Source organism: Periplaneta americana, chromosome 15 (assembly GCF_040183065.1).
Source record: "Periplaneta americana isolate PAMFEO1 chromosome 15, P.americana_PAMFEO1_priV1, whole genome shotgun sequence".
NCBI classification, from domain to species: Eukaryota; Metazoa; Arthropoda; class Insecta; order Blattodea; family Blattidae; genus Periplaneta; species Periplaneta americana.
The window spans coordinates 171671692-171691933 of record NC_091131.1 but is presented as its reverse complement, the minus strand read 5'-3'; the positions used below and the strand labels follow the sequence as shown (position 1 = coordinate 171691933).

General features: G+C 38.8%; 1 protein-coding gene across 1 annotated transcript in view; it reads right to left on the bottom strand.

The window, feature by feature from the left end:
* The window catches only part of LOC138715761 (uncharacterized protein CG3556-like), a 69111-nt gene that overhangs the window by 20216 nt on the left and 28653 nt on the right, over nt 1–20242 (bottom strand). The window contains exon 4 of the mRNA XM_069848808.1: nt 2575–2729. Coding sequence (XP_069704909.1) covers nt 2575–2729 — 155 coding nt within the window. The remainder of the gene's footprint in view (nt 1–2574; nt 2730–20242) is intronic.

Sequence of the window (20242 nt, the reverse complement as noted above, 5' to 3'; positions counted from 1 at the left end):
ATAAATATGACGATGGTATATGAAAATCATTCTTTCTGCGAGTATATATACTATATATGGCTGGATTAGTTGGAAAATTTTCTTTATTACATAAGAGGAAATTTATTAAGAAGTATATATAAGGCGTTCAGGGCTAAAGTGGATCAAGTCCATGAGACGTAGTTTTGAGATAATAGGACTTAAAGTTGACTTGCTCTAGTGGATTATCTAATTTGACTAGCAATAATTTTATTGCTTCATTCTCAAATTCTAGATTTATAAAACATACATAATATTGTGATGTTAATTGATGCAACGCTCTGTTGACTTGATCCAATATGGCTCAGAACATCGTGAACAAATAATCTGAGCCAAAAGTGACTGGTGTCACCTACCGGCAAATGCTTGGAATTAGGACTTCATCCATTACTCCTCGGAAAAGATCCAACTTCAGATAATCAGAAAACGATTTAAATTCAATTTATGAATATTTGTGACTTGATTCACTTTAGCTCTGAATGCTTCAACTGATTTGTTAAGGTCAGAATCTCTCATTAAAAAAAAAAAAGGTCTATATGATTCTCTAGCCTTTGTTCCAAATATTACCTATTCTAATTGCTCTTTTTGGTAATAAGAAAAGGCCATATTTTTACTATCTGCTGAATTTCCCCAAAAAATATTATTCTGTAGGAATGAAAATGGACAAAATATATTGTCTTTAAGATACTGCTGTTGAGAAACTGTTGTAACGATCTAATTGTGAAGAAATATTTAGAAGTACAATATGCTAAAAGTCAAAAGGAGAATAAGAATGGCAAAGGAAGCTTTTAATAGAGAAAGGAGCACCTTCTGCGGATCTCTGGAAGTGAAGTGCTTTGTGTGGAGTGCAGCAGAAACATGTATGGGGGTAGAAACATGGACATTACGATGAAGCGAAGAGAAGCGAATAGAAGCATTTGAAATGTGGATATGGAGAAGGATGGAGCGTGTGAAATGGACAGACAGAGTAAGAACCGAAGCTGTGTTGGAAACAGTGAATGAAGAAAGAATGATTCTGGAACTGATCAGAAAGAGGAAAAGAAATTGGCTGGGTCACTGGCTGAGAAGAAACTGCCTACTGAAGGATGTACTGGAAGGAATGGTGAACGGGAGGAGTTCAGAGCAGAAGAAGATATCAGATGACAGACGACATTGAGATATATGGATCATATGAGGAGACAAAGAGAAAGGAAGAAAGTAGGAAGGACTGGAGAATGCTGGGTTTGTACTCGACAAAATATAGACAATTACTCATTAATAGCCAATATACATGATCATGAAATTAGAAATAGTGAACAAATTAATATTCCATATTGTAGATTACATAAAACTAGTATAAATTTTTCTGGCATGGGGATGAAATTACATAATAAGCTTCCCAGTCAATATTATAAGTTACCAACCAATAGTTTCTAAGCTAGATTTTATAATTGGCTTTTAATTAATCCTTTCTACTCTGTAGATGAGTTTCTTAACATAAATTCATACGAAATTGTTTTCTAATAAATAAAGTTATTTACATTTAGTTACAATTATTACATTAGGAGTGAAGTGTTTTCATTAATTTTAGAGTTTCAAAATGTTTTGTGTTTTCATTCTAATTAAACTTTACTGTTTTCAATTATATGTGTATTTTCAAATGTAATCTATGTTTTTTCTCCTCCCTTCTGTATTGTGACGAAGCCTATCACTGTATGTTTAATGACTTAATAAATTGAATTGAAAGACTTGCCCTTGGGCAGAACACTATGAATGAATGTGTCAATAATAATCAATCTTCTTAATGTATACAGCTGTTTGCTGACAACATAAAGTCCACTATAGTCCACTGTAGTCTATTCAGTTGTTTTTCACGAGAAATGAGGGGTATTTTGATCGGTGTTCATTATAGACGCCTGTTGCTAGTAGCCAGAGGTGGGGTGTAAATGATTGTGTCAAAAATGATGTGAAAAATAAAATAAGATATGTACGTCGTGAAAGGAGTTATAAGAACAGAGTTTATTCATGCCAGGTCCCAGAGCATGTACTGTATAATGAATGAAACAGGTTTGTTTTCTCTCAAATGTTCAAAAACATAACCTAAAAATCCTAAAAACTGAAATCAATATGGTCTTCCTGCTTACTTACTTACTGGCTTTTAAGGAACCCGGAGGTTCATTGCCGCCCTCACATAAGCCTGCCATTGGTCCCTATCCTGAGCAAGATTAATCCAGTCTCTACCATCATATCCCACCTCCCTCAAATCCATTTTAATATTATCTTCCCATCTACGTCTCGGCCTCCCCAAAGGTCTTTTCCCCTCTGGCCTCCCAACTAACACTCTATATGCATTTCTGGATTCGCCCATACGTGCTACATGCCCTGCCCATCTCAAACATCTGAATTTAATGTTCCTAATTATGTCAGGTGAAGAATATAATGCTTGCAGCTCTGCGTTGTGTAACTTTCTCCATTCTCCTGTAACTTCATCCCTTTTAGCATGGTCTTCCTGCTACCATTTTTAAATATGAGCAAGATATACTATCTGAGCATCAGTTTCACAGTAATTCAACTTACCGACTGGTGTGACAAAATTATTTCCAGGAGGACTGGCTGGTTCAGGCAGTGTGGGGACCTGATACAGCAGCCAATAATGATAACAAGATGGCTCCTCCTTGTAGCCTGCTATGGTGTGTACATAATGTCCATTGGGCCACTCTGTTGCCTCAAAACTGCAAAAAGAATTGTACAGGAAGCTATTTTATGTGTAATCAGTGGTGACATTCTAATTTTCTAACAAAGAGTTCTTTCGCTAATGACCCAAATTTCATAATTTTAATATGAAATATTTATTTATTTAAATCCACAACCAACAGAAGCAGGCTTCCAATTACAGGTGGCTTACACAGATACATACACAAAATACATAATAAGAAAAAAAAAAACAAACAAACAACACAAACGAAAGAAAGAAAATATTCATAACGGTAATAGATGCTAGAATATAGTATTGCAGTTAATATAGTGCCAAATGTCAATATAATGATGCAAAATTATTTAAAAACTAGAGTAAAAACATTGTAATACACTTCTTCATAATTTAAATATCTAAGAAAATACAATTCTTTTTAATATTGTATGAAATTTTTCAACTGCTAAACTGAAATCTAATTGAGAATCACAGTTTAAAGACAGAGAGTTGTAAGTATTACACATAACAAACAAGGGAGAGTTCTTGAAGTAAACAGTTCTAGGAATGGGAATAACAAAAAGTTGCCTATGACGTAATTCTGTTTTTTTTTACATTGAACTGAAGGAATTTAAGAAAGTCACAGTTATTCAATATACCATTAACAGTCTTATAGAGTAAAATTTGACTATTTATTAATCGTCGAGATGTTAAAGTTTTATAATTAAATTAAAAAAGTAACTGATTATATGAAATTTGCTTGTCATAAGACGACACATGATGTTTTTTAAAATATAAATAAAGTAAAAATATTTTCTGTATCCTTTCTATTTGCATCTGATGGCACTGTAACTGAGGTGACCATATTACAGATGCATACTCTAGCTTACTCCTAACTAGAGTTTTATATAGAGTATCAATAGTATTTATGTTTTTTAATTCTTTTCTATTTCTGATTATAAATCCTAATTTTCTATATGCATCAATTACTACGTGATTTAAGTGCATTTTAAAACATACGTTGTGTGTAAAATAAATACCCAAATCCTTAAATGATATAACTTCACACCATTAATTTCATACGAATTTTGAGCAACTGTCTTATTTTTAGAATACGTCATAAAGCAACATTTATTAAGATTTAACAGAAGAAAATTATCGATACTCCATATAGTCTGTCCAAATCATGCTGTAGGTCAAAAACGTCTTGTTGTTTGTCAATGACTTTATACAATTTAACATCATATGTTAAGTAAGGAAACAATAAGCAACTATAAATAAAGAGAAACTGCACAGCAACATGCTATTGAAGAATTATGTGTAGAGTTATTTAAAAACTCACAAATGTTGAGAGAAGAGAAATATAGAATATGTGCAACATCAACTAGCTTTGAATATCTGACCACCAGTGGCGGTTTCTCGGGGGAGGGAAGGGAGGAACGTCCTCCTCACATTTTTCTTCTTTTGAAAGTAAATACTAAATGAAATATCTGCCTTGAAATTCGAAGAAGATTCGATAATTTTTAAGTTCACAGCTATAAGAAAACCTCGCTCGATTGATTGAGTTTTAAACGACGCGCAATCATGTGCTACTAGAAAACTGTGAGAAAGATGTGAGATTGTCTGTGTGGAGGAAAGTCAATCCATTCCTCCTTTACTGCAGTTAGCACACATAGACAACAGCGCACTAGCGGCGAGAGACAGAAGCAGAGTTTTAAAACAAGTAAATGAACAGAGAGGGAGGAGATCCTCCTCTGAATCAGTCATGGGCGGGAAATATATAAACCGACTGGTCGTGCAGCAAGCTCGCTACCACTGCCATCTAACGATGCTGCATTCAACCAGACTATAACACATCTAGGAGGAGGCACAATAAAAATAGTTTTAACGTAAAGCTATGAAAGACATCATGTAAACTTTTTTTTTTTAATTATAAAAGGAAACATATTATTCATTGCACTTTATATAACCTACTATTCATGGTGTGAAACTTTCGAGAATATCTGAAAGTTGAAGTTAGATTTATATAAAACAAGGAGGAAGTAGTTAGTTCTACGTTAGTATCCCAGATCCCCTGAAATTCACTTCCATTCATTGTCTACTAGACAGGACAACAGCCAAGTTGTCAGTTTTGTACAAATATATTTGAAATTGAAAGTACTCCAAATTACATTATTTTTAACATAAAAAAATTAATCGGTCACCTGCAGCTTTGAACAATAATGATAGTATGACCACAGCGGTATGACTTTACAAGAACTGATATTCTTCAAAAGCATGTGATACTGAACTTGTAAAATGTACATGTGGCAACACAGACCACGTGAGTGGGTGCAGTGTTCTCACTTTCCTAACAGATTATTTCCCATTCCCACTTCCGTAAAACAGTTCTGGTTGTGTGTTAGTAGCTATAGTCTCTTCCAACACGTGTGATGCTGTAGTGTGCGCGAAAAATGCTACGAGTTTATGAATTTCCTTGTAATTGTTAATTTGTACAATTATCCAACAATGAATGGAAGTGAAAACATATTTTGGACAATTTAGGAAAATCAGCTTACAAGAACAGATTATTGCTATACAAAAGAGAAGGCCAACTCTAACACTACCTGGTCTTACATGTATGCATTTAGGCTAATTTATAGCATGTTTCTCTCAAGAATGTGTCATTTTGCGCTGTTAACTTCTTTCCTCCTCTTAAGAAATATGCAGGAGCTGACACTGCTGACCACACTGACAAATTGTTTGAAACATCTGAAAATGATCTACACATGCACTTACACCCTCTAACTTTTCACTTTCCGAAACACCAACCACTCTATCATCTATTTTACATTTTTCAGTGTCAGAAAATCAATATCCCGAATTTAAAAGAAAACTTACAAATTAAACCAAACCCTTTAACTCTATTAAATATAGAATATAATCTAAATTTAACAGAAGAAATACTGAAATCAGAAGTAAACACTGAAATGCTGAAACAATTGTTTTTAGAGACAATTAATATTAGGTACCCTCCACAAAACTGGCTTCATTTATACACCGACGGATCCTTGATCTCCAGAGAACAAGGTGCCGGTGCAGGTGTTACGTGCTGTCTCTTCTCACTTTATAGATCTCTTGGATATGGAACAACAAGTTTTGATGGTGAAATCATTGCAATAAATGAATGTCTCAGGAATCTTCTATGCCACATCAATAAATTTAAGAATGCAGTTATATTGTCAGACTCCAAAGCAGCTATTCTATCAATCGTCTCTAAACACACACCTTCACCTCAAACAGCAGAAATAACTAAAATGCTCTCTCTATTAATATCACTCAATAAAAGAATTGTATTCCAATGGATACCATCCCATTGTGGAATCCTGGGAAACGAGAATGTGGATGCTTTAGCAAAGAAGGGCAGCACTGCTATTTACAGACCTGTTACTAAATCTACATATTACTCTGTGAAAAAAATTTATTAAATCTACATACTTAGACTTCAAAATGGCTTTAGAAAAGGCAGATCATGTGTAGATCCATTATTTAGTATCAAACTATTGTTGGAAAAAAGAAGAGAATTTAATTTAGAAACCCATATAGCTTTTATTGATTTTGTGAAAGCTTTTGATAAAGTCCGAAGAGACCTTTTATTCGACATATTACAAGAAAAAAATATTCCAAATTTGCTATTCCAAAATATAATAGAAATCTACACAGACAGCAAAATAAGTGTCAAAATAAATAACTGTATATCCGAAAGAAAATTAGTTAATAATGGAGTTCGACAAGGTTGTCCACTATCACCAACTTTATTTAATATTTATATAAATGAAATTATTTTAAAATGGAACCAAATCTACACATCAGGAATCAAAATAACCAGTGCTCTAACATTAAATACCTTACTCTATGCCAATGATCAAGTCATAATTTCCAATTCAGAGGATAATTTACAAAGAGAATTGTATACATTAAATAAAATATTAAAAGATTTTGGGATGGAAATTTCAGCACAAAAATCAAAAGTAATGGCATTTTTAGGACAAGACCCAGTCAGAAGTAAGATAACACACAATAACCAATGCCTCGAACAAGTGCAAAATTTCAATTATCTGGGTTGTGAAATATCTTATCAAAACGAAAACGATGTGAACAAGAAAATTACCAAATTTACACAAATTCTAGGAATAATAAACAATACATTAAAAGCTAAATTAGTACAAAAATCTACAAGAATAAAAATATATAATACACTAGCATTACCCACCCTTCTATACGGAAGCGAGATTTGGACATTAAAGAAAAAAGACATGAACAGAATCAAAGCAACGGAAATGAAATTTTTGAGGAGGACAGCAGGATATACTCTTTTAGACCGAAAAAGGAATGAAGAAATTTTAGAACAATTAGAAGTAGAGTCAGTAGAAGAAAAAATCAGCAGATACAAATTCAATTGGCTAGATCATGTAAGAAGAATGGAAAATTCAAGAATCCCAAAAATTATGATGCAATATAAACCTAGAGGACATCGTCGACCAGGAAGACCGTTAAGAAGACTGCTAGATGGGGCCGAAACAGGTCTACAGAGGCCTAATTCGTGAAGGATGATGATGATGATGACTTAGACTTCAACAAACAAAATTTGATAACACAATCCCAAGGGAAAAAATGGAACTCTCTGCATCAAAATCCACAGTTAATTCCCGATTTACCACGAAAATCGTCTGTAGCTGCATTTAGATTGGCAACAGGCCATAACTGTTTGGCCAAACACCTGCATAGAATTGGAATATATCAGTCCCCTAACTGCCCATTGTGCAACTCAAACCAAGAAATGGATTCGGAACACCTCAAAATCTGTGCTTCAGTGGCTAGTCATGATAATATCTTTGAAAAATATTGGAGTGCAAGAGGTCAAATGACTTTATTGTCAACGCCTGGCATTAGAAAACAACTTTTTTCAGTGTTATTGCTACCTCCACTACTGAAAAAAAACTTGATCAATGTTTTGACGTTTCATTGCACTACAGCACTACACTGATTGCTCTCTGCAAATAAGAGAAAAGAGATTCAGACATAAGATTCAGTATTGCCACTGCCATACTCATAATAAAAAAAGAATTTATTTCATAAAAATGGAATTAAAAATTGGAGGACAAGTGTAAAAACAGGAAAATTAAGTACCGTCATTTCCCATAATTATGATCCTGGGAACACAACTATGGTACATGATACAACTATTCAAAGAACATTGTAGAAGTAATATAGACCGTTTGTAGATAGCTGCAGTGACCTGACTTCAAACTACAGTACAGAAAAAACATAGATAAATGAGGTACTACGTTATGAAGTACAAAATTTGAATGGACCATAGTTGTGTTCCAGGACTATAGTTATGGGATGACGGTATCTTATTTATGTACTTAATAGTGTATAGGGTCTTTCATAAGTAACGAGTCTATCGAAAAATGAATTATTTTGGATAATTTTTTGAAATGATGTTCATCCTCACGAGAAAAACCCTTCCCTGTGCCGTACAGTCGATTTGGAAACAAACACCCCCTCCCCTCGCTGCCAGAGCTATTAAATGAAAGAATGATTAGTGTTTTAAACCTTGATTAAAACACAGAAATGTAAAACCAGTTTCAATTGTTGACAAATTATGGTGTACAATTTTCAAACTATCTTCCATTCACTGAATGCACAAATGTAAGCGACGTATCAACTCTTCATGGACTCTGGTGAGCATGTCATGCATAACCATTTGTATTGTGTGTTCAATTCGTTCCACTAATTCAAGAATGGTGCATGGCTTAGTCGCATAGATAGATCCTTGATGAATCCCCAGAAAAAGAAGTCCAAGGCAGTTAAATCAGGTGATCACGGAGGCCAACAGATTGAGCATGTTCAGCTGATCCACCTGCCTGGAAACACTTCGTCTACAGAGTAAATGCTTAATTTGAGTGGCGGCGGGGGAGGGGGAGTTTGTTTTCAAATCGACTGTACGGCACCGGGAAGGGTTCTTTCTCATGAGGATGAACATCATTTCAAAAAATTATCCAAAACAGTTGATTTTTCGATAGACTCGTTACTTATGAAAGACTCTGTATTTTGTAGTAGAAAGTCTATATATTTTTTAAGTTATGTTTTTGATAAAGAGGAAGAGTGCATTAACGTGCATATTGTCGAGTGTTTACACTTTGCTATATTCTTTTATACAGATCAATTTCTGCATTTTGTTATGTGGTATCTGTCGCAATGTGATTCACATGAAGAACACACACAGTCATCATCAGGTGTATGGTAGCAGGTTGTCTTGCATATTTTGTGGTGGTAACCATGAACTGCAAAGCTTATAAGTGTATGTCAAAGATCTTCATTTGGTTGTGTCCATACTCTATCCATCATAGCATCTGTGCAGTAGAAGTTAGACCATATCTCTTCTCTTTTCAGGCGTCTTCCTAGTAGACTAGTGGCTTGTGCAGCAAATACTGCAAACTAAGTTCATTAGAAGTTCAAATTAAAATTTTTCAAATTTATTTCCAATGAGGAATACCAGACATTTTGGTAGTTATTTGCTTCCATATGCTTCTGAAGGTTTTCTTTTTGCTAAATACTTTTTATTGAACCTATACATCTTCAGTTCCTGAGTTTCAATGTGAAAATACAAGTAACAATCAGGATGATCAGTCCGTTTTTCATGTGGGAGTGAAGCAGTAGCTATTTCGGGTTATTGTGGATTGTAGGTGAGAGTTAAGAAAATATCAGGTTTGCCTTGCTTTCCAACAATAGACATAGCATCTTGGTATAGCTGCTGCATGTTTCGTTAACTATCTTGAAATGTAGAGGGTAGAATCATTTTATTCTACTAAGAGATCTTGCTAAAGTGATCGGGACACTACAACATTTTGTAGGCCTCTTAATTTATCAGTAAGTAATCTTTCCTTAGACATTATAACTTTTGTGCTTCCTCCAGACAATACTGAAGAGAATCACACATATAAATATCTATATCACTTACTTACAAATCGCTTTTAAGGAACCCGCAGGTTCATTGCCACCCTCACATAAGCCCACTATAGGTTCCTATCCTGAGCAAGATTAATTCAGTCTCTACCATCATATCCCACCTCTCTCAAATCCATTTTAATATTATCCTTCCATCTACGCCTGCCTCCCTCAAGGTCTTTTCCCATCAGGTCTTCCAACTAACACTCCATATCCATTTCTAGATTAACCCATGCATGCTACATGCCATCTCAAACATCTGGATTTAATAATTTCAAGGGAAAAATTGTTCCGGGGCCGGGTATCGATCCCGGGACCTCTGGTTGAACGTACCAGCGCTCTTTCCAACTGAGCTACCCGGGAACTCTACCCGACACCGTCTCAACTTTTCCCTTTATATCCACACAACTCGCGTGGGCTGACGAAACGCCAGAGACCCACATCGAGTGCACACAATCTCTGTGTGACTTGGATTGTGGTTTTCTGTTAACGTACACAGTGACGTATATATTATGCAAATCTAGTCTTTCAGGTAAGACTCCCTGTAAAGCAGATTTGAATAATTTCAAGGGAAAAATTGTTCCGGGGCCGGGTATCGATCCCGGGACCTCTGGTTGAACGTACCAGCTCTCTTTCCAACTGAGCTACCCGGGAACTCTACCCGACACCGTCTCAACTTTTCCCTTTATATCCACACAACTCGCGTGGGCTGACGAAACGCCAGAGACCCACATCGAGTGCACACAATCTCTGTGTGACTTGGATTGTGGTTTTCTGTTAACGTACACAGTGACGTATATATTATGCAAATCTAGTCTTTCAGGTAAGACTCCCTGTAAAGCAGATTTGAATAATTTCAAGGGAAAAATTGTTCCGGGGCCGGGTATCGATCCCGGGACCTCTGGTTGAACGTACCAGCGCTCTTTCCAACTGAGCTACCCGGGAACTCTACCCGACACCGTCTCAACTTTTCCCTTTATATCCACACAACTCGCGTGGGCTGACGAAACGCCAGAGACCCACATCGAGTGCACACAATCTCTGTGTGACTTGGATTGTGGTTTTCTGTTAACGTACACAGTGACGTATATATTATGCAAATCTAGTCTTTCAGGTAAGACTCCCTGTAAAGCAGATTTGAATAATTTCAAGGGAAAAATTGTTCCGGGGCCGGGTATCGATCCCGGGACCTCTGGTTGAACGTACCAGCGCTCTTTCCAACTGAGCTACCCGGGAACTCTACCCGACACCGTCTCAACTTTTCCCTTTATATCCACACAACTCGCGTGGGCTGACGAAACGCCAGAGACCCACATCGAGTGCACACAATCTCTGTGTGACTTGGATTGTGGTTTTCTGTTAACGTACACAGTGACGTATATATTATGCAAATCTAGTCTTTCAGGTAAGACTCCCTGTAAAGCAGATTTGAATAATTTCAAGGGAAAAATTGTTCCGGGGCCGGGTATCGATCCCGGGACCTCTGGTTGAACGTACCAGCGCTCTTTCCAACTGAGCTACCCGGGAACTCTACCCGACACCGTCTCAACTTTTCCCTTTATATCCACACAACTCGCGTGGGCTGACGAAACGCCAGAGACCCACATCGAGTGCACACAATCAAATTATTCAAATCTGCTTTACAGGGAGTCTTACCTGAAAGACTATATTTGCATAATATATACGTCACTGTGTACGTTAACAGAAAACCACAATCCAAGTCACACAGAGATTGTGTGCACTCGATGTGGGTCTCTGGCGTTTCGTCAGCCCACGCGAGTTGTGTGGATATAAAGGGAAAAGTTGAGACGGTGTCGGGTAGAGTTCCCGGGTAGCTCAGTTGGAAAGAGCGCTGGTACGTTCAACCAGAGGTCCCGGGATCGATACCCGGCCCCGGAACAATTTTTCCCTTGAAATTATTCAAATCTGCTTTACAGGGAGTCTTACCTGAAAGACTAGATTTGCATAATATATACGTCACTGTGTACGTTAACAGAAAACCACAATCCAAGTCACACAGAGATTGTGTGCACTCGATGTGGATCTCTGGCGTTTCGTCAGCCCACGCGAGTTGTGTGGATATAAAGGGAAAAGTTGAGACGGTGTCGGGTAGAGTTCCCGGGTAGCTCAGTTGGAAAGAGCGCTGGTACGTTCAACCAGAGGTCCCGGGATCGATACCCGGCCCCGGAACAATTTTTCCCTTGAAATTATTCAAATCTGCTTTACAGGGAGTCTTACCTGAAAGACTAGATTTGCATAATATATACGTCACTGTGTACGTTAACAGAAAACCACAATCCAAGTCACACAGAGATTGTGTGCACTCGATGTGGGTCTCTGGCGTTTCGTCAGCCCACGCGAGTTGTGTGGATATAAAGGGAAAAGTTGAGACGGTGTCGGGTAGAGTTCCCGGGTAGCTCAGTTGGAAAGAGCGCTGGTACGTTCAACCAGAGGTCCCGGGATCGATACCCGGCCCCGGAACAATTTTTCCCTTGAAATTATTCAAATCTGCTTTACAGGGAGTCTTACCTGAAAGACTAGATTTGCATAATATATACGTCACTGTGTACGTTAACAGAAAACCACAATCCAAGTCACACAGAGATTGTGTGCACTCGATGTGGGTCTCTGGCGTTTCGTCAGCCCACGCGAGTTGTGTGGATATAAAGGGAAAAGTTGAGACGGTGTCGGGTAGAGTTCCCGGGTAGCTCAGTTGGAAAGAGCGCTGGTACGTTCAACCAGAGGTCCCGGGATCGATACCCGGCCCCGGAACAATTTTTCCCTTGAAATTATTCAAATCTGCTTTACAGGGAGTCTTACCTGAAAGACTAGATTTGCATAATATATACGTCACTGTGTACGTTAACAGAAAACCACAATCCAAGTCACACAGATATTGTGTGCACTCGATGTGGGTCTCTGGCGTTTCGTCAGCCCACGCGAGTTGTGTGGATATAAAGGGAAAAGTTGAGACGGTGTCGGGTAGAGTTCCCGGGTAGCTCAGTTGGAAAGAGCGCTGGTACGTTCAACCAGAGGTCCCGGGATCGATACCCGGCCCCGGAACAATTTTTCCCTTGAAATTATTCAAATCTGCTTTACAGGGAGTCTTACCTGAAAGACTAGATTTGCATAATATATACGTCACTGTGTACGTTAACAGAAAACCACAATCCAAGTCACACAGAGATTGTGTGCACTCGATGTGGGTCTCTGGCGTTTCGTCAGCCCACGCGAGTTGTGTGGATATAAAGGGAAAAGTTGAGACGGTGTCGGGTAGAGTTCCCGGGTAGCTCAGTTGGAAAGAGCGCTGGTACGTTCAACCAGAGGTCCCGGGATCGATACCCGGCCCCGGAACAATTTTTCCCTTGAAATTATTCAAATCTGCTTTACAGGGAGTCTTACCTGAAAGACTAGATTTGCATAATATATACGTCACTGTGTACGTTAACAGAAAACCACAATCCAAGTCACACAGAGATTGTGTGCACTCGATGTGGATCTCTGGCGTTTCGTCAGCCCACGCGAGTTGTGTGGATATAAAGGGAAAAGTTGAGACGGTGTCGGGTAGAGTTCCCGGGTAGCTCAGTTGGAAAGAGCGCTGGTACGTTCAACCAGAGGTCCCGGGATCGATACCCGGCCCCGGAACAATTTTTCCCTTGAAATTATTCAAATCTGCTTTACAGGGAGTCTTACCTGAAAGACTAGATTTGCATAATATATACGTCACTGTGTACGTTAACAGAAAACCACAATCCAAGTCACACAGAGATTGTGTGCACTCGATGTGGGTCTCTGGCGTTTCGTCAGCCCACGCGAGTTGTGTGGATATAAAGGGAAAAGTTGAGACGGTGTCGGGTAGAGTTCCCGGGTAGCTCAGTTGGAAAGAGCGCTGGTACGTTCAACCAGAGGTCCCGGGATCGATACCCGGCCCCGGAACAATTTTTCCCTTGAAATTATTCAAATCTGCTTTACAGGGAGTCTTACCTGAAAGACTAGATTTGCATAATATATACGTCACTGTGTACGTTAACAGAAAACCACAATCCAAGTCACACAGAGATTGTGTGCACTCGATGTGGGTCTCTGGCGTTTCGTCAGCCCACGCGAGTTGTGTGGATATAAAGGGAAAAGTTGAGACGGTGTCGGGTAGAGTTCCCGGGTAGCTCAGTTGGAAAGAGCGCTGGTACGTTCAACCAGAGGTCCCGGGATCGATACCCGGCCCCGGAACAATTTTTCCCTTGAAATTATTCAAATCTGCTTTACAGGGAGTCTTACCTGAAAGACTAGATTTGCATAATATATACGTCACTGTGTACGTTAACAGAAAACCACAATCCAAGTCACACAGATATTGTGTGCACTCGATGTGGGTCTCTGGCGTTTCGTCAGCCCACGCGAGTTGTGTGGATATAAAGGGAAAAGTTGAGACGGTGTCGGGTAGAGTTCCCGGGTAGCTCAGTTGGAAAGAGCGCTGGTACGTTCAACCAGAGGTCCCGGGATCGATACCCGGCCCCGGAACAATTTTTCCCTTGAAATTATTCAAATCTGCTTTACAGGGAGTCTTACCTGAAAGACTAGATTTGCATAATATATACGTCACTGTGTACGTTAACAGAAAACCACAATCCAAGTCACACAGAGATTGTGTGCACTCGATGTGGGTCTCTGGCGTTTCGTCAGCCCACGCGAGTTGTGTGGATATAAAGGGAAAAGTTGAGACGGTGTCGGGTAGAGTTCCCGGGTAGCTCAGTTGGAAAGAGCGCTGGTACGTTCAACCAGAGGTCCCGGGATCGATACCCGGCCCCGGAACAATTTTTCCCTTGAAATTATTCAAATCTGCTTTACAGGGAGTCTTACCTGAAAGACTAGATTTGCATAATATATACGTCACTGTGTACGTTAACAGAAAACCACAATCCAAGTCACACAGAGATTGTGTGCACTCGATGTGGGTCTCTGGCGTTTCGTCAGCCCACGCGAGTTGTGTGGATATAAAGGGAAAAGTTGAGACGGTGTCGGGTAGAGTTCCCGGGTAGCTCAGTTGGAAAGAGCGCTGGTACGTTCAACCAGAGGTCCCGGGATCGATACCCGGCCCCGGAACAATTTTTCCCTTGAAATTATTCAAATCTGCTTTACAGGGAGTCTTACCTGAAAGACTAGATTTGCATAATATATACGTCACTGTGTACGTTAACAGAAAACCACAATCCAAGTCACACAGAGATTGTGTGCACTCGATGTGGGTCTCTGGCGTTTCGTCAGCCCACGCGAGTTGTGTGGATATAAAGGGAAAAGTTGAGACGGTGTCGGGTAGAGTTCCCGGGTAGCTTAGTTGGAAAGAGCGCTGGTACGTTCAACCAGAGGTCCCGGGATCGATACCCGGCCCCGGAACAATTTTTCCCTTGAAATTATTCAAATCTGCTTTACAGGGAGTCTTACCTGAAAGACTAGATTTGCATAATATATACGTCACTGTGTACGTTAACAGAAAACCACAATCCAAGTCACACAGAGATTGTGTGCACTCGATGTGGGTCTCTGGCGTTTCGTCAGCCCACGCGAGTTGTGTGGATATAAAGGGAAAAGTTGAGACGGTGTCGGGTAGAGTTCCCGGGTAGCTCAGTTGGAAAGAGCGCTGGTACGTTCAACCAGAGGTCCCGGGATCGATACCCGGCCCCGGAACAATTTTTCCCTTGAAATTATTCAAATCTGCTTTACAGGGAGTCTTACCTGAAAGACTAGATTTGCATAATATATACGTCACTTTGTACGTTAACAGAAAACCACAATCCAAGTCACACAGATATTGTGTGCACTCGATGTGGGTCTCTGGCGTTTCGTCAGCCCACGCGAGTTGTGTGGATATAAAGGGAAAAGTTGAGACGGTGTCGGGTAGAGTTCCCGGGTAGCTCAGTTGGAAAGAGCGCTGGTACGTTCAACCAGAGGTCCCGGGATCGATACCCGGCCCCGGAACAATTTTTCCCTTGAAATTATTCAAATCTGCTTTACAGGGAGTCTTACCTGAAAGACTAGATTTGCATAATATATACGTCACTGTGTACGTTAACAGAAAACCACAATCCAAGTCACACAGAGATTGTGTGCACTCGATGTGGGTCTCTGGCGTTTCGTCAGCCCACGCGAGTTGTGTGGATATAAAGGGAAAAGTTGAGACGGTGTCGGGTAGAGTTCCCGGGTAGCTCAGTTGGAAAGAGCGCTGGTACGTTCAACCAGAGGTCCCGGGATCGATACCCGGCCCCGGAACAATTTTTCCCTTGAAATTATTCAAATCTGCTTTACAGGGAGTCTTACCTGAAAGACTAGATTTGCATAATATATACGTCACTGTGTACGTTAACAGAAAACCACAATCCAAGTCACACAGAGATTGTGTGCACTCGATGTGGGTCTCTGGCGTTTCGTCAGCCCACGCGAGTTGTGTGGATATAAAGGGAAAAGTTGAGACGGTGTCGGGTAGAGTTCCCGGGTAGCTCAGTTGGAAAGAGCGCTGGTACGTTCAACCAGAGGTCCCGGGATCGATACCCGGCCCCGGAACAATTTTTCCCTTGAAATTATTCAAATCTGCTTTACAGGGAGTCTTACCTGAAAGACTAGATTTGCATAATCTGGATTTAATGTTCCTAATTATGTTAGATGAAGAATACAATGCATGTAGTTCTGCATTGTGTAACTTTCTGCATTCTCCTATTTCATTTTAATGGTAATAATGTCATCAAACATTCTTAAGTTTTGTAGTTTTTAATATCCAATACACAGACAGCTGTACTCAGAAAATTACACACCAGAGAATCTGACCTGTAAATTCTTTTTAGCTAGTCTTCAAGCTTTCAGTAACCAATATTACAGAAACGTTCTGAAAAAGTTACACAAATGAAGGTCAACATATTTATGATGTCAGAGAATCTGAGCCATCTGAACTCTACATATATGTCAGCAATCCTACAGGTCGTAGCCTTCGTGTGATATTGTTTATTGTAGTGTGTTTGTGTTTTGTTTTATTCTGAAAAGCCATTATTTCTCAAAACTGACGACAGATGGATTTTGGAAAATAGGAAAATGATGTAGGAAAATTGACATTTCACTGAAAACAATTATTTTTCTGAAAAACTTTGGATTTCAAACTTCAAAATGAGGGATCATTTATTAAAATCCGTTCAGCCATTTTCCCATAATTTCCATTCCCAGTTCAAATTATATATATAGATGGTCTGATGAGTGGATGGTAGAGGGCGGTGAGAGTCGCATCCTGAGGTCTTCAAGTATAAAAGTTTCCTTGGCCAGTTCATAAATCGCTGGGAAAGTGTAGCCTACATTTAGAGAAACCAAGGTTTCACTTTCTCAACTGTGATTAGGTCTTTGAGACTTAGTTTATACCAATTAATTCTAGTCCATACCTCATTATCAGTATAGGGACAATTTTGCAGTAGAAAAGTACCGTGACAGTGTACAATGAGAGCACAGTGATGGTCTTTATTTCGAACATAGCTTTTGTTGCAACTGCAGTTCTGTCCTGTATATGAATGCAGTATGACGTTGTTGTTGGTTGTAGGGTGATCCCTAAGCACTTGAAGGAGTTGACAATCTGAAGTTGTTGACACTACGCATTATTGAGTCCTCTTTTGCAAGTCGGCCTTCTCTTCTAAAGACCATCTGGACTGTATTTCTTTCATTCATGCATAAATTAATTTTGCCTGCCCATTCTGTCAAAGCATTCAAAGCTCTTTAAAGATTTTGTTTATGTGGCAATACAAGATCCATATCATCTGCATACATAAGCAAAGTTGTTCTCTCCGAATTTCGCTAAATTATGTTTTTGAACACTACATTTCATTCTCCATTTTGAATCTTGCGTACACCACTTTTAACACTTGAATATAATTAACTGATGAACTAGTGGACTTACTCGTGTTAAATATGAAATATCTGTCTGGCTTATAGCTGTTTCAGTACTTCACGCACCATCATCAGAGCCTACTAGATCGCCGCGTCATCTCGAACTTCTCTGCCTGTTAGGAGGGTGTGTTTTATTGTTGGAAGGTGTTGAATTGAGGTGTCGAATAGTGTTTGTGTACTGAAATTGATCTGTGTGTTGAGGATTTGATCGGGGTGTGTTTTAGTGTGTTTGTATATTTCATATTGTTCCAGTGTGTTGAGTTTTTGGTTCTTGGGTTTTGTGTGTAGGATTTCCATGTCCGTATTTATGTTATTGTATGTATGGTTAGTATTGGTTATGTGATCGGCGTATGTAGATGTATTGTGTTCTCTGGTTATAGCTTTAATGTGTTCTTTGTAGCGTGTTTGGAATGATCTGCCTGTCTGTCCTATGTAGAACTTGTCGCAACTATTACATTTTAGTTTGTATACACCTGTGTGGTCGTATTTATTTGTTTGTGTTTTTAGTGTGTTGAGATGTCTCTGTAGTGTGTTTTCTGTTCTGTATGTTATGTTGTATTTCTGTTTTCTGAATGAAGATGTGATCTTATGTGTGCTTTTGTTTTCATATGTTAGTGTGATGTATTTCTTGTGTTCTTGTGTTTGTGTTGTGTTTTGTGTATTTTTGTGTTTGTTAAGTTTTTGTTTTGTCTTCCTTACGATATTGTCTATTATATTTGGATTGTATCCGTTTTCTTGTGCTATGTATTTGATTGTGTTCACTTCTTCATTGTAGTGTTGTTGGCTCATGGGTATGTTGAGTAATCTGTGTACCATTGTCCTGAATGCAGCATGTTTGTGTTGTGTGGGGTGGTTAGATGTGTTGTGTATGTGTGTGGTGGTGGTGGTTGGTTTTCTGTATATTTTGAAGGTGTGTTTGTTGTCGATTTCTGTTATGGTGATGTCTAGGAAATTTATGGAGTTGTTGTTTTCAAGTTCTAGTGTGTATTGAAGTTTTGGGTGTAATTTGTTTATGTATTGGTGTAGTTTGTGTATTTGTCTTTTGTTTCCTTTGTATAGTATGAGTATATCGTCTACATATCTGTGCCAGTATATTATGTTGTCTGCATACTTGTTGTGTTCATTGTTGAGTATGTATGTTTGTTCTATGTTGTGTAAAAATATCTCTGCTAGTATGCTGGATATGGGTGATCCCATTGGCAATCCTTCTGTTTGGGTGTAGTATTTGTTGTTGTGTGTGAAATAGTTTTGCTTTGTTATGATGTCTGTGATTTCGATGATTTCTTCAATGTATTCTTGTGGTGTGTTGTTATCTGTGAGCATTTGTTTTAGTATCTGTAATGTGTCTTGTATTGGTATATTAGTGTATAAGTTGGTGATATCGAATGATGCTAGTGTTGCACAGTGTGGTATGTGTTGTTGTTTTGTTTTGTTGACGAGGTCTATAGTGTTCTTTATTGTTGTCCTCTGAATTTTATGTTGTTTCTGATGATTTTGTCCATGTGTGTGGCTAGTTTGTGTGCTGGTGCCTGTCTGTAGTTGATTAGGGGTCTGATAGGTACACAGTATTCGACTCGACAATTCAACACCTTCCAACAATAAAACACACCCTCCTAACAGGCAGAGAAGTTAGAGATGACGCCGCGATCTAGTAGGCTCTGATGATGGTGCGTGAAGCACTGAAACAGCTGTAAGCCGGACAGATATTTCATATTTAACACGAGTAAGTCCACTAGTTCATCAATTAATTACATTTCATTGTTCTATATGCGCTATTAGCATTGAAGCGGAAGGGGTAGAGGACTGTCGACGTAATTGCAGATGGGTTTCAAGGTTGTAGGCATAATTATCATATTCTTGTTCTGATTGTTTGCATACTTAGTCGAGAAATAACAATAATAATAATAATAATATGATCACTTCGAGCTATATTGTCGTTTATTTTTGCATTATGTTTACTGCAGTATTAAACGCTGGGGAATTTCTTGTCGAATTAATGTTTTTCATTTCTGTAAAAAAGCTTACATTTTCACTTAAAAAAATTAACAACTGGTTCTATGAACTGTGACAAATTTAACAAGCAGTTCAGGCAAACCAGCTGAATGACATAACTGTGTGTCATCCATCTTGTAACCCTTAAAATAAAATACAGTTCATAAGTATAGCAAGGTCCACAACAATGTGACCTAAAGGGACCAAAGTTGAAATTATGCTTCCGAATTGCTAACTTTACTTTTCTCACTTTCTCTTTAAGGTCTTCAACATTTTTTTTTTTTTTTTTTTTTAACCTTCCAGTGGTTCCACACGGACTATCGCTTCACTGAGAACTATTAATATGGTTTTCCCGCGTACCTGTCATCCCAGTTTCTTCCCTATTTTCAAAGCTTTCAACAAAAGACTTCTCAGTATTGCCACAAATTTTAAGCTCTGAACTCGCATTTGCTTATCAGTTCTCAACAGTTGAGGAACAATGAACTATTGAAGAAATTTATAATATAATTTACTAACTTACTATCACAGAAATCTAATAAAACAAATCTAATAGACATGAATATCGTACTCGAAGACAAAAATCTACTTATATGAATTGAGGCTTTCTCGGAGTTTGATATAGAATAACTCTTCTCGGGTTCTCAGCCAGGTGAGTTG